The 16,089-nt window shown below is 43.0% G+C and overlaps 1 protein-coding gene across 2 annotated transcripts in view; it reads right to left on the bottom strand.

Annotated features, from left to right (window-relative positions):
• MCUB (mitochondrial calcium uniporter dominant negative subunit beta) overlaps positions 1–6,497 on the bottom strand; it is a 90,126-nt gene extending 83,629 nt beyond the window's left edge. For both annotated transcript variants that reach the window (XM_082838815.1, XM_082838814.1), the window contains exon 1: positions 6,400–6,497. In XM_082838815.1, coding sequence (XP_082694941.1) covers positions 6,400–6,495 — 96 coding nt within the window. In that variant the 5' untranslated portion in view covers positions 6,496–6,497. The remainder of the gene's footprint in view (positions 1–6,399) is intronic.
• Between the last annotated feature and the right edge of the window lie 9,592 nt (positions 6,498–16,089).

Here is a 16,089-nt window from a genome sequence, read left to right on the forward strand (position 1 = left end):
GGGGTGAGGTGGGGGTGGGTGGGTATTGGAACTCAGCCTTGGGGGATGAGAATTCAGGAAGGTGAAGAGGGAGGGTGATGGGGGCGGGAGCAACGCTGCCCAGGGAGCATCATAAACGCCACCAGGGACAAGCCACAGGAGAGGTATTAGTCCATCGTGGCCAGATGGAGGCCTCGCAGGGCATGGAGTGGCAGGTGGGACTGGAGGGATGAAGCCACACGATTTCTGGATCATCTGTTGCTTATGTTTTACAGTTGGCTTACCTTGGTTTGGCTAATAACAAACCCACAAAAGCGTATTTACAAGGTCAAAAGAAACCATACTTTCTCCTGAAAAACGAAAATTGCTTCATGATGTGCTATCTGAAACATTCCCAAAGCAGAGTTGCAGAAATGAGTTATCAGACTATAAAATGTCACAACATATATCCTCTAGCAAGGGCTTCGACAGCCAATGCTATGCTGATCTGTTTGCACACATTTTCTAAAAAAATTGTTTTTCAGGTTTATGGCCACATTACTGTCAGTCTCTCTAATAAAAATGCACACTTGTATTCCAGTTGCATTACTGGCGGAAAAAGCAGTTATTCATCAACAGCTTTTAAAATCCCCTCTTCAAATAGCCCACTCCCCTACTAGGGAAACTTATATACCAAAACAAAATATTTAACAAAAGAGACAGCCACACGTGAACACACACACACACCAACACACATGGTCAGAAAAACAACAAGAATTCATCAAGAAGAATGATAACTTCTTTCCTCCAAACAGGTTCAGGGCATTTATTATTTATTGTTATGCCTAAGAGGTTGAAAATAAGCAAATCCATCTTTTGGTCCCAGAAATGAGATTTGAGCAATGCATTCATTATAAAAACACTCCTACTACAACAAAATAATTGAGAGTTCCCAGTGGAGTTAAATATTTTAGGATTACCACCTGTGCCCACAGCACTTTTATAAACCAAACCGCCTACTCAACCTGGTAAATACCGTAAGACCCGCAGACAGAACCCAGATTCATGGTGTGACCCTTGTCAATCTTGAAGACTTTTTCCTCCCTTAAGTCTGCCACAATAAAACCTTGTGTACCTGTCAGTTTCTTAACATGAGGGTCAATGTTTTATGTTACTTCTTATTTCTGCTCACAGGCTATAACAATTTCAACTCTAGCTCCATCTCTCGCCTCTCTTTTCACTGCTCCCTATTTCTGGCCCTCAAATCAGAGATATTCTCTTCAATGGACTTTGCTGATAGTGCAGGTTTCACATATCATTTCTCACCAGTATTGTGAATCCTACATTGAGCTCTAATTATCCTCAAAAGAGCTGTCAAACAAAAGCCTGGACTGCATGCCCTCCATTCCTGCAAACTAAGGTTAAAGTGATGTAAAATCAAATAACATCATTTATGAGTTAATTTACATAGGAAACGCAGAATTAAGAGATTTCACAGGACTTAGTAGTTGACCCAAACTCGATTTTTACCCAGGTGAGGAAAGTGGAGGTGGCAAGGAAAGAGGAAGATTTAGAACAGGTGAGGGTGGTAAGAAGAAAAAAGGTGAGAGGAGAGTAACCACCACCTTTAAGAGACAACAGTATTTGTGAATTAAATCTCAATTAAAACAAAAAGAGAACCATGGCATCAAAAGTAGATTCTTAGAGCAACTCAATTCAGTGCAGTCAGTATGTGTGGAACACTTTCTGTGAGTGAAGCACTAAGCAGGCTTCCGCCATTAACTACGTAGAACATATTTGTTCGAACGCCAAAGAGCTGACTTTTGAAATTTAATAAAATCTTATTTATGCACCACTTTTTCCCATTACAAGAGATCACAGAAAAATGAGTGAGGATATGCATGGAGGGAAAAATGAAGGCAGAGAGGATGAAACCATAAGTATGGTAAATACATAAAAGGCGTGTCACAAGGTCTTAAACATTTGTTAGAAGATGGGTTGAAAATCTGACCGTAAGCTTTCTGGCAGCCAGTGCGTAGAGAGAACACCTGTGGCTGTATACCTCACTGCATAATAAACCCCAAATCAGTTCAGGAGAAACCCAATTCTAAGACTAAGACTAGACAGCAGTTTCTTTCATGGGTCCTCGTAAAGAGTACCTCTTAACTGACTACCAGTTTTCCCAGGCCTGTTTCTTAAAAGGTACGCCAATGAGGAACGTTTAGTAAAACATTTGGGTGCGAGATCCCATACCACGCAGTCTAAATACCTAGCTCAGAGAACAGAGCTGGTATTTGTTTTAAAAACCAGGAAAATTAATACTGTGGTAAGTTAAATGGGGTCAAAAATTAGATACATCTAGAATATAGCTAAGATAATGCTATTTTATTATCTATTGGTTTATAGCCTGTACGTTAGGCCAAGATGTCTACTCTATAATGGCTTTAGGGTTCTAATGCTAGATTCTCTTGACTAAGCAACAAGTCACAGTTGACATCACTGGCCATGACAGAATTAAGTATTAGAGCAAGACAATTCTTAATTCCTTAGAGAATACTATTATGCCATGCTCGCCCCATGTCAAATAAATTCCAATTTCTTTTTAAAGGGGAAAAGTTATTACAATCATTAGTTAAAACTGCCACTTTACTGGCTGCCTAAGATCATAAAAGAGGATTTTCAACCATTAAGACAAACATTCTGACACTGACAATATTTTATTATTTTATAATATTTACAACCCGCAGCAAAATAACAAAATGGCAATTTTAGAGATGGAAAGGGCTTTTGAGACCACTTAGACAAACCTTGTTTTGAAAAGGGAGTAAAACGGGCTCAAAGTAGACTGAATGACTTGGCTAACTTCAGGAGCTAAGTGGCAGGGCCGGGTTAGCCCTCAGATGTCCCAGTTGCCTAACACCAACTGAATTAGCTGCTCATTTCTATTCTATGAAGTAAATACATCTGGTTTTATAAAGCTATTAGATTAACCAAATTGAGCCTCTGGTTTTCTACCGTAGCTTCATAGGGACCTCATTCAACAAATATTTATCTGCCAAGCCACAAAATGATTTCCCAGCTTAGAGCTCGCTGTAAAACAGAATACTGGTAAATTGCAATAAACAGTAAAGTAAACCAAAAACAAGCAAACGAAAGACCCAGCCCTAATACCTAAGTGCCGGGAAGGTAGTAATGTTTAACATTTAATAGACAAACCGGTCTTAAACTACTTTGAGACCAAAGCATCCATGTCTTTTCTACAATGTAAGTACAATCACCAAGATACAAATCAACCACTGTCCTCAGGAGAGAGCTCTGAAATGAGGATTATGGTACACAGCGCACCCGTTACAAACACATGAGGCAGAATCATAGGAACGTGTCAAACGAGGATGACATGTTTATTAAATTCAAAAGATGAAAACAACTTCTAAATTAACATTTGGTGGTGGCATTATAACATGTATATGCTTTGTTTCTATGAGTTAAAAAAAACACCACACACTCAATACTTAAACTTCTCTGCAAAGTACACCTGATTTTTTAAAAATTTTAAACATAGCCAATGTAGGGACCCAAATACTGTACTGGCGGCTTGAAATCACATCAGGGAGTCTCTCCAACTAAGTAGCAGAAGAACCAAATTAAGAAAGGCACAATCAGGCAAGAGCTTTCTGTTTAGTGATAATTTATCAGGCACCATGATCACTCAAAGCTGTGTCCTGGAGAACAAGACAGGCCAGCAGGAGCTGTGGATTGCTGGGACAACCACTCAGCCACAGCGCTGCAAAGAAGCAGAGATGCTGAGACTGGAACGTAACCATGGACAACAGGCCATGCCTTGGCCACAGGTAATATGGTGTGCTCTGGCTCTCTTATGCTTCAGACTAATGTCCTTTAAAAAGCAATTCTGGGCTTCCCTGGTGGCGCTGTGGTTGGGAGTCCACCTGCCGATGCAGGGGACACGGGTTCGAGCCCTGGTCTGGGAAGATCCCACATGCCGCGGAGCAACTGGACCCATGAGCCACAACTACTGAGCCTGTGCATCTGGAGTCTGTGCTCTGAAACAAGAGAGGCCGCGACAGTGAGAGGCCCGCGCACCGCGATGAAGAGTGGCCCCCGCTCGCCGCAACTAGAGAAAGCCCTCGCACAGAAACGAAGACCCAACACAGCCAAAAATAATAAATAAATAAATTTTTTAAAAAAAAGCGCAATTCTGCTATACTAAACATACTCATGTTGACAAACTTTTTTTCTACCCAAAAAAACACTGGCAATTACTCACCTACCATGTGAAGCATAAAAACTGTCTATTTTTCAAAATCACTAAATGCTCCTCTAAGGCGCACTCCTTTCAGAAGAGGCCAAATATAACTGGGAATGCTTACTTGAGATACTATTAATGACAAGTCCTTTCAAGCTAGGATTTCATGAGCTGTCAGGTCACATGTATCACTTCTTTTTTTCCTGCTGCTTTCAGAGGCTCTAGGGATCTGAATGTTTACAGCAAAAATGTATGGAAATAACACCTGTCTTTAGCCACAGGACTTTTCATATCAAATGGAGCAATCACAAAACAGTGAGACCTTAGAATGAAAGATGTCCCTACAACCAGTTAATCTGACTTGCAGAAAATGGTTTAGTAGCCCTACCTAAAACTCCTAGGCAGCCAGGATATTTCTGTCCGTTTCTTTATGGTACAATTTCAAAGAGCATATAAAGAAGCACACTCAAAGTTTCTCTTTATCCTTTGGGGGTCTTTAATCAGACAAGTGAAATGATGGAAACATTTCTATTTCTAAGGTTCAGCCAATTGACTTAATAGCATGGACAGTCAAGACCTAAAACAAAAATCTGCAGATTAGACACAAACATAAGGCTTCTTAAGATGATTCCCCTATGATTAAGCCTAATAAGCCCCACTGTATCACTTTCGACCTCTTTTAAAAGAGTATCCAATTCCTGCTGGGGCATGCAATGGCACGACCCTGGAGAGCATCAGGTGGGAAACATGAAGAGTTTAGAGTTGATAATCTGAGCAAGAGCAGCCAGTCTTAGGATCCATAAACATTCTACTCAAAATGTTAAATAGATTTAACAGAAAAGTGAATCAATCATTTAAGTTTAAATGGTGTACAGTGAAGGGGGTTCCTTGTATCGGGTTGTCTTACTGTTTAGCATATCTTTGACTGTAAAGTGCAACATTTATAATAAAAACACAAATTTCACAAAATGAAAAAAGCCTCTCTCTCCCATTAGTCTATTAAGTCTACCCTTTTACATTTTAAGGAGTTTGCCCCTGTCCTAGTTATAAGGAACAAAATGCCCTTCCTCATTCCCTTTCTAACATTCAGGGAAGGCATTTTAAAAATGCACTTAAACATTTCTCCAACCATTCCAAACTCTGAAGCCCTGAGAGAGATGGACGGGGGAAAAAAGAGAAAAATTAAAAGGACGTGAAAGTGACAAGATACTGGTAATGACATCGCTTACTTTCTGCTCTTCTTGCAAAGTGCACAACTGGAAGAAAAAATAAATCTTTTCCCGGTTAACAATCTGAAACTGATTTATGAGGGTGGGGAGGCGGTGCTGGGAACTAAAACGCAAACCACGCTCTCCGCAACCGCGCACACCTGGAAGGCTCTAGTTTAAAGGCTGTCTTTCCTCATCAGGCTCAGAGTTTGGGCTCCTGGGCGCCTGTCAGGCTCCATCACAATCCCAGTTACAATCAGTACTTTCCCCCGTCTTCCTGTGTCTTTTTTTAGTGCACATCCACTCTCCTCCCTCCTCCCAAGCGACGGCTCTTCACAGACCACAATACAACTGTGTCAGGCCAACCGTTACCCACCAACACACACTCATGATTCCCCCGACTCTCAAGTCTCGGAACAAAACGCGAATTTTTCTTCCCTCTTTGAAAGGGAGGTGCTCGCGGTTTTCAGGATGGAAATTCCACTCTCCTACGACAGTGCACACTCGGGGCACTCACTCTGCTCGCGCTACCGTTTTCTTAGCCCTTTTCGGCCATTTCGGCACCGACGATCGAGCCGACAGCAAAACGGCTCTGAAAACTTATTCAAGACCGTAGTTTAGACGCGGAGAAACTGCCTGCCGGGGTAACTGTGCCGCTCCCCGGGCCGCAGCCCCATGGTCCCCGCACCCCAACTTAACCGAGGTGATGCGCCGACGCACGTCCTTTCCTTCCTGGCCTTTCCTTCCCTCGGCCCCTGGGGGTGACCCCGACTTTGGACCCCGGGGCCCACTTCCGCGGCCCGGGCGACCACCTGTCGGGGTCCTCCCGCGCGCTAAACCGGGGAGCCAGCAAAACGCAGTGAACGTCCCGGCCGCCGGGCTTTCGCTCCCGCGGAAGTTGCCCCACGCAAACTTTTCCAGCCGCCTCCCCCCAGCTCCCCCCCGACCCCCGCCGGGCTCGGCCTTAACCTGGGGCATCGGCGGTTGCGGATGCGTTCGGCCTTGGGTTCCTGGGGTCTGCAGCAGACGCGCGCGCCAGGGCCAGGGGCCCCTGCGAAGCATCATTCCGCCCGGCGCAGCGCTCCCGCCCCAGTCAGCGGGCCATCCTCCGAGCCGGAAGACTGGGAGAGGGCGTTCCCGGTGGGCGCAGCCTCGCCGGGCCCCCGCCTCCCAGCGAAGCGCAGCGCGGGGCGGGCTAAAGGGCGGGTGTGTCACTCTTCTCTCCTCGTCTTCGCACGCAACTGGGCGCTAGACTGTTTTCTTTCCTCCGACCAAAATTTTAAAACGGAACGGGGAGAGAAAGAGAGCGCGGGGGAACCGCCCTTCGCATCTCGGGTTTCCAGGGGCAGCGCGGACGCTGGGACGGCCTCGCTTCTTCCAGTGGAAGCCCCTTCTGAAATGAACGAGAGCGGGCCCCTCGCACCTTGCGGGCTGTTGATTTCAAAACTCGCGAGTAATGCTTGGTACTCAGTGCCCTTGGGGCCGTCTGCTGCCTTCCACCCCGCCGGCAGGGAGGCGCGGGCCTGAGTGGCCATCTGGAGAGAGGCAGGGTCTCTCTGAAAGTTTCCCTCCTGGACTGAGAGGAAAGGAGGGAGAGAAGCAGGTCCACAAAGGCGCCACGTCTCAGTTGGCTCAGTGCGGGCTGCGGGCTGCGGGCTGCGGGCTGCGGGCTGCGCTGCTCATTGTTGAGCGCTGTGACGGTCACCCCAGACCTACTTCTGCCAGACGTTTGCGGTGACCCACCCAGAGCTCTTTGGGATGAGCTCTCCCACAGTCGAATTGGCTTCTCCTTTGCAGCACGTTTTTAACTGAAGGAGCTAAGGAACAGGAACTGTCTTCTCGACAGCTGGGAAATCTAATGTTTTGTCTTGGAGACTTTTTGTTTGTGAAAACAAACACAAACCATTTAAGAGCAACCTAGTCCAACTTTCAAATAGCTTACTTACAACAGAGTTGCTAGATAAAATACAGAATGCCCAGTTAAATTTGATTTTCAGATAAACAAAAAATAATATTTTTTAGCATAAGTATGTCCCAAATATTGCATGGGTCACACTTATACTTTTCTATGAAATATTTGGGATATACTAAATTATTTATTGATTATCTGTAATTAAATTTAGCTGGGCATCCCATATTGTTATTTGCTGAATCTGCAAGAGGCTTGAGTTAATGAGTCAAAGCTAGCAAACAGTACAACAAGTGGCAAATCTCACCTGATGACGATCTCCTTTCTTTATTGAAAAAAAGATGTAAGTTTCTATGATAGCAAAACCTTTGTCACCACTTAAGGCTGATTCATATGTGTTAATGAGCATCTGTGTTTCAAAATACCGTTGCCCTGCACAGATAGTGACGCATTAAACATTAAGTCCACGTGGGAAGTAATTTACCTTACCTGAGTCCTTTCCTTCTATCTGCTAGTGCTCCAAATGAAAGAGATTTGTCTACCGTGAATAAAGCTGCAATAAACATGGGGATGCAGGTATCTTTTTGAGATACTTATTTCATTTCTTTTGGATACATATCTAGTAGTGGGATTGCCGGATCTATATGGTAGTTCTCTTTTAATTTTTTGAGGAACCATTATACTGCTTTCCATAATGGCTGCACCAATTTACATTCCCACCAGCAGTGTACAAGAGTTCCCTTTTCTCCTGTAGCCATAATATGGAAACAACCCAAGTGTCCATCAAAGGATGAATGGACAAAGAAAATGATATATAGATGTTGTTCATATATATAATGGGATATTATTCACCGATAAAGTAGAAGGAAATCCTGCCATTTTGACAATATAGATAAACCTGAAGGACATTATGCTAATAAGTCAGAAAGACAAATACTATATGATCTCTCTTATATGTGGGAGCTAAAAAAGTCAAATCCATAGAACCAGAGAGTAGAACAGTAGAACAGTAGGCTCCAGATAGGAAGGATAACAATATGCAGAGAAGAAAGAGCCCTGCCAGGGCTGTAGGACAAGGATCAGAGATCTCAGGACTAAAGAGACGGAAAACAGGTACAGGAAGGGCCTTTAAAACAACCAATGTGGGCTTCCCTGGTGGCGCAGTGGTTGAGAGTCCGCCTGCCGATGCCGGGGACGCAGGTTTGTGCCCCAGTCCGGGAAGATCCCACATGCAGCGGAGTGGCTGGGCCCGTGAGCCATGGCCGCTGAGCCTGCGTGTCCGGAGCCTGTGCTCCGCAACGGAAGAGGCCACAGCAGTGAGAGGCCCACGTACCCGCAAAACAAACAAACAAACAAAAAAACCCAATGTGATTCCATTTATATAAGATGTCCAGAAAGGGCAAATCTATAGAGATGGAAAGTAGATTAGTAGTTGCCTGGGGCTGTAAGTTGGGAGTGAGGCAAACAAGCGTGAGGAATCTTTTTTGGGGTGATGGAAATGTCCTAAATTGACTGGATTGTGGAGATTATTGCATGTCTGTAAATTTGCTGAAAATCATTTGTACACTTTGAGTGAAATTTGTGGTATATAAATGACACCAATAAAGCTGTTTATGGTGGGTTTTTTTTTTTTCTGAAAAGGGAAAGCAGAGATTCAAACGTGAAGAGGTTCTAATACGTAAGTATATTAATGAACTAGCTCGGAGTAACTGTTCTGTCTCACCAAGATTCCCACACATTGTGGTGAAGTGTGTTGTGCACCAAAGTGATCCACATGTGCTGAGCCACCATGTGGACAGGGCAGCCCCAGTAGTCTTTCCATCTGCGGTGTCCAGAGCTCTCTCACTTTGCTGATCCCCCAAATTACTAGAGTGTGGGTCTAGTAAAAAGAAGCGACATGTGAAATGAATGCCAAGAAGCCGGTCTGTGGCATATTCTTCCCAATATTACAGCTCACATATGAAAAACACTTGAAGAATTGACAGGACATTGCCAATAGTGAGCTGTAAAGCTGAGACACTTTTCTAAACTATAATGATATGAAACAAAACAACATGCGAGAGAAAATTCTCTTTTCTATTCTCTTTTCTATTCTCGCTATAGAAAGTATTGCAAAATTGCTGCCCTATGGAAAGGCAGTCAAAGGGAATGTAGCCAAAAAACTGTCGGGGGGAAAAAAGTATGACAGTGATGTGAGCGGCAACTAATTTTTTAAAATGTTTTATTTTGGGGGGTTTTGTGCTTTAAAAACTTTTGTTATTTATGACTTATTTCCTCACTCTAAATATTCATTACCATGCCAATTTTGCATTCCTAATTTTTTATTATTTTTCTTAAAGACGGTCTCCCAAATTATATAACCTCAGGCTCCATGAAACTTGGATCTGCCTCTGTGGGTCAGGCACAAGCACTTGGTTTAGTTATTATAAAAATCTTACAGGGGCTTCCCTGGTGGCGCAGTGGTTGAGAATCTGCCTGCTAATGCAGGGGACACGGGTTCGAGCCCTGGTCTGGGAGGATCCCACATGCCGCAGAGCAACTAGGCCCGTGAGCCACAAGTACTGAGCCTGCGCGTCTGGAGCCTGTGCTCCGCAACAAGAGAGGCCACGATAGTGAGAGGTCTGTGCACCGCGATGAAGAGTGGCCCCCGCTTGCCACAAGTAGAGAAAGCCCTCGCACAGAAACGAAGACCCAACACAGCAAAAATAAATTAATTAATTAATAAACTCCTACCCCCAACATCTAAAAAAAAAAACAAACCTTACAAATTAACATTATTAGCTCCCTATCACAGATGAAGAAACTAGTAGGTTAAGTAACTTATCTAAGGTCATATAGTCAGAACTCAAGCCTGGAATTGTATAACTATGATGCCAAGATTTTTCAACTCCAAGACCCCAAGATAACCTTGACCTTACATTGCCCGTCTCTTCTGACATCGCTTAACCACCTGACCTTTTCATAGCCACAGCTGGGATTAGGGTGTGGTGAAGGGAGGTGAATCAATTGCAGGGTCAAATCCTTTCTTTATTTTCAATGTTGATACTCTGTTCATCATAAATGTTTTGCATTAATTTCGATTTTTAAAAATATTACATTTAAATATTATCTCAATGACTGAGTTTTTTGGTGCCCCTTTAAATTTGGTGCCCAAGGCAAGTACCTCAGTTGCCTCACCCTAGTTTTAGCCTGGCATCAGATCCTTAATGAGGACATGAATATCCAGATTTGTGCTTTAACTTCTAATAAAGGTGGTCCCCAAATTTCCCCATTGACGTTCATACAACTGGCCTTTGCAGGCGTTATTCATTTATGTCCTCAAACTATCATTTGAGAACTCAGTTTTTCACAGATAGGCTGACCAGTAACGATACTGGATTATCTACCATTAGTATCACTTGCCTACCATTGGCAACGGGGCTAGATTCAGTCAAGGTAGAAGGAAAGTTTATTTACGAAAAAAGTTTTATATTTATGTCACCTGGTCTTACTTGTAAAATCATCTGAATCCAGCAACTTCTCATATATCCTCCCCAGATGCCAGTAGCACTGGATTGCAGAGGCGGACTGGCTGAGGGGTCCCCTCGAGTATCCTACTTGGAGGTCCCTACGCTGATTGAATTCTAGAGGTAACTAGAGAAGAATATTCCTAGGCTTTCATTTTTAACAGAGTCATAAAGAACTTAGTACCCAAATGAAAATACATATTATTTTCAAACTCTGTAGGGAAGATTCATAATATAATGACCATATGTCAGGCCTCAGAGGAAATCTCAAAAATATTTTTTTAACTTCCTAACATATAAGCTTTATTCATGAAATTAGAAGGTAAAGCATCACTACCATTGGAATTTGAATAACACACTTATTAAAAATATTCATGGATTAAGTAGGAAATAAGTGGAATTTGAGAACTATTTTAAAACTGCATAGCAATGAAAGCACTTAATATCAAAAGGTTCACTACTCAGGAAAATGTATAGACTTAAATGCATTTATTAGAAAACAAGAAAGTCTGAAAGTAAACTATGCTTACAATCTAAGAAGCTATAAAAATAGCAAAACTAAGCCTAAAGGATGTAGTGGGAAGAAAATGATAGTGGTAAAAGCAGAAAATGAATCAGACTTCCTCTACCCTTTTTTCTAAAGCAACGTCTCCCCAAAATAGAGTGAGTCAATAAAACCAAAAGTTGTTTTTTTTTTTTAAAGGCACCAAGACTGACAAAACTGACACAAGAATGATGAAGAAAAAAGAAGGAATACATATACATAACAGAAAGGATAGAAAAACTAACCCCCAGTAATTGTTTATATCAATCAATTTAAAACTATAAAAACCAAACTTGGCTCAACAAGGAGAACCTGAAGAGACCAGTAGTCATAGATTGAAACAGTGTTTAACAATCTACCTGGAAAAACGTCCCAAGCCCAGAGCTTACTGGGCCAGTTTAACCAAAACTTCCAAAATAGATAATACCTATCTTATATACCTAAACTTTAGCTAACTGATATGAATTGTTCCAAAGCATCAAAACAGATGGGAAGCTATCCAATTCATTTAACAAAACTAGCATCATGCTGATATCAAAATGAAACAAGTAAACATGATAAAAGCAGGTCACAGACCAATCTTACTTATAAAGGAAATAAAACAGATCTTAAATGAAATGTTAGCAAATGGAACCAGTAGTGTAATAAAAGAATGATCAAGTAAAAATTGATCCAAGCTGCCAGGGTCAATTCCTAAATTTCACATTCTCTTAATCCAAACACGTCCCATCTGAACTATGCTGGGGGCTGCTTTATTCATGAATTGTTCTCTTCCGCCTCCTACAGTAGGCTGGCTGGCCGTCTCCTGTTCACATCACCCCTCTGTTCAAAGCCCTTTGAAGGCATTACACCTTTCAGAATGAAACCCAAAGGCTTCACCATAGCCCGCGAGGCCCTAAAAGATAAGTCTGGCCGCACTACCTCCTACTCATTGCCTGTAGCCCTCACTCTGCTTTAGTTTTCTTCTTAGCATTTCATCATCACCTATATTTATTTTTTATCTGTCTCCCCCAACTAGAATGCAAGCTCCATGATGGAAGGGACCTTGTCTGTTTTGTTCACTGCTCTAAACTCATCACCTAACAGAGCCTGTCACAAAGTAGGTTCTTAAATATTTCATGAATGAATGAAAAGATGAAAAATAAAACAGGACTTGTAAGTTTAAAACATCAACCACTTTAAGAAGAACAAAATCACACATACTTCTGGTTATACGTGCACAAGGGTGTGTCAGACATTGTTCAAGGCTCTGATGATAGAGTGATGAATGAAAAAGATGAGTTTCTTGCCCACATAGAACATAGTGGGGAAGTTAACAGAACAAGAAATTAAAGCGGAATAAATGGAAAAAGACCAGGGCCCAAGGTCCCAATTAGCGGGGAGGTCCAGGCAGGCTCGGGGTGAGGGTCAGGCTGACATCAGTGCACATGAATAACGGGAGGAGGAATGGCAGCCAGTCAAATGAAGAGGTGAGGATGTGTTTCTAGCAGAGGCTCTGGCATGTTCAAAGGTCCAGGGGCATAAGAATTCATAAGTCTCTCCTAATAAAGAGATTATCAGGTAGAAAGTTAAAACTTGATATCAAAGAAAACTTAGCATAACAATTTTGGCTCTCTGGTGAGCATCACATTTTGAAGTCTGGTGGTAGATGGATGTAATGGACAAAGACCGCTTGCTTCTGTATATCCAGCAGTACTGGGTGGTCTGAAGCAAATATAAGTGTGCTTAACAAATGAATCCTAGGAAAAAGGGAGTTAAGGTGGCAGTAGCCAGCACTAAAACTTTTGGTCCTTCATCTCAAGCAGGGAAGAATTTCAGTGAAGGTAGAAACTGGTAGGTACCAGGCAAACTGACACTGGTGATACAAGGGCAGAGAGCAGGCTCAACATGGGCAGAGCATTGCTACTATTACTGTTGTGCTGCGATTCTGCCAAGACATTGACCGACATTTACTGAGTACTTACTATATGTCAGTTGTTAATGGACAACTTTACACATTTGTTCCATATAATTCTCACAAAACCCTTACCACAGAACTATCACGTCTAGTGACTTCCCCGGTGGTCCAGTGGTTAAGACGCCGAGCTCCCAATGCCGGGGGCTCAGGTTCAATCCCTGGTCAGGGAACTAAGATCCCACATACCACAACTAAACCCGTGCACCACAACGAAGACCCAGCACAGCCTAAATAAATAAATATTTTTTAAAAATTAAAAAAAAAATTATCATCTCTAGTAGGACTGTTAAGGCTCAGAAGAGTTTAGGGACTTGGCCCAGGTCACACAGCTAGCAGAGGGACTAGAGCTCAAATTGTGTTCTGTTTGGCTCTCAAACACTTCTTTCTACTGGAGGTGGTCTAATATAACATGACAGATACAGGGCTAGAATCGAGCTCTTCCTTTTCACTCTCAAATTTGCTCACATTGCACCTCTCAGATCGTGTACCATTTTCTATTTAGCATGGTACAGGGTGTTGGTTGGCATTCTTTACCTAGTGGGAGACAGAAATCTTCATTTTTTGAAGAGTTTGAGTCATGTCATCAGTGCATGGACTCCTAACCACTGGACCACCAGGGAATTCCCAGTATTCCATTAATTTTGAATGTAGAAGTATTAAGAGGCAATCTGGAAAATTCTATAGGTTCCAGATATAGTCCTCCCTACCCCATTATATAGCAGCAAATTAATTCCTATTCACAATCAGGATAAATCCCTTTCCGACTTATTGGCATAAGGAGCCCCAAGCAGTCAGCTGGTAGTCATAACTTCCAATTCAGTGGGAACAATATTGTGTCCCTCAGTGGAAGCATGCTCCTTTGGGGAGTAAGACCCTAAAATTCTGTGAATAGGTTAAGATGGAATGCTGATCCCATCTTGATTTTCAGGACTGGCTATGGGAGAAAAATGCTGGTTTCGGAATCAAAGCATATGTTGCATCCTGTAGGACAGTACATCAAAAGTCACTCTAACTGTGTCTTCACCTTTCTATCAGGCCAGCTGCTTTTGGGGGTGACAGGTCGTGGTAAGACCAGTGAATTCCCACTGCCACACTTCTTTTGCCATGAAATGAGTTACTTGATCAGAAACAATGTGGAAATCACATGGTAATTCTGTAAGCCCATAGATGGTGGTGTTGGCAGAAATGCTACAGGCAGGGTAGGCAAATCCATTCCCAGACTGTGTGTCTATTCCACTGAGGACAAACTGCTCCATGGTGGAAGGGTCCAATGTAATTAACCTGCTATCACGTGGTGCCTTGTTTCCCCAAGGAATAATGCCATATTGAGAAATCAAAGTTGGTCTCAGCTGAGGACAGGTTAGGAATACAGTAGTGCAGCCATTTCAGCCTTGGCGAGGGGATGCCCGTAGTATTTAGCCCAAGCATAGCTTCTATCCTTGCAAGTAAAGCAAACCTGTACACAGGCCATTGAGCAAATACTGGGGTGACTAAGGAAAGAGGCTGACATTCACAGATGGCTCACCTGAATCAGGTGGACAATTTTCACTGCAGATGCCCTGTGGTGTACGTTCACATGGAATACAAATATCTTCAGTGTCACTCTGTGAAATCCATCCAAATACCTGTTCTCTAAACCTTTGTCACCAGTTTCCAATCCTGTTCCTTCCAAGTCCCTGGTCATTTAACTAGCCATTAGCTACTTGCCTATGAAGCTGTATAGGCCTATATCTCTTGGGAGCCTCATTGTCTAGACAAATGTATGGCTTGAAGTTCTGCCCACAAAGACTTCCCTTCACCACTAGACTAGTCCTACAGCAGTCCAGTTGGTGTCATAATTTTGTCTTAAAAGCAGGCTCTGTTTTTTTCTTCCTTCTTTAACCGATCATAGGGAAATAGCTCATGAGGCCATGGATGCGAACTGAGGGAAGGTGGCCATGCAGCAGGAGTGGCCATAAGAATCCGAGCCACCTGCTCATGCAACTTGCTTCAGGACAGCTGAGCCTGGTACCTTATATCCTGTTCACATTTAGTGATAGACTGCTTCTGGGCACGCGCAATGTTATTACTCGCTTGGGGCATCCAACGTCTTGCAGTGCACAGCTCAGTAGCAGTCTAGGAGCTGTTCTCAAAGAGATAAAAGGTTTTTTTTGCAGAAGATATGGCTGTGCTCCTGAACCCTAGAGAGGTCTGTAATTTCCAGTTGAGCCCCGCATGGCATTCGCATTTGCCACAGACACTCCAGTTAGACTTGCTGGGTCGAAAGAGCCCTAGGGGCAGAGCAGATTGCACCACAGCCTTCCTTGCTGTAGAGCCTTCTCTTGCTCTGACTGCACTGCAAATTGGCACCCTTACCAGTTACTTGGTAAATGGGTCATAGTGGCACATTGAAATGGGGCGTATGTAGCTTCCAAGACCCCAGAAAGTCACCAAGCATTGTATGAGGTGTTGTGGAAGGTGACCTGGGGGGAGTGACTTTTTCATTTTGGAGGCTATCTTGCAACATGCTCCAGACGCCTGAAGCTCCAGAAACCTGAGAGGTGGTTACACTCCTGAATTTTCATGGGGTTTATATCCACCTTCTGGCACTATTCCCATTGCATCCATCTGCTTTTCTTTCCATTTCCATCCAGCATGGTATAGTATGTTTCTTCTTTCATCCAAAAGAGACTGTTTCTTTACTTCTGTTTCCAGATCTTCAACTCATTTTATCTCTAACTTAGAATCATTTAAAACTGAATCA

Source organism: Leucopleurus acutus (genome assembly GCF_964270905.1).
Source record: "Leucopleurus acutus genome assembly, chromosome: 4".
Lineage (NCBI taxonomy): Eukaryota > Metazoa > Chordata > Mammalia > Artiodactyla > Delphinidae > Leucopleurus > Leucopleurus acutus.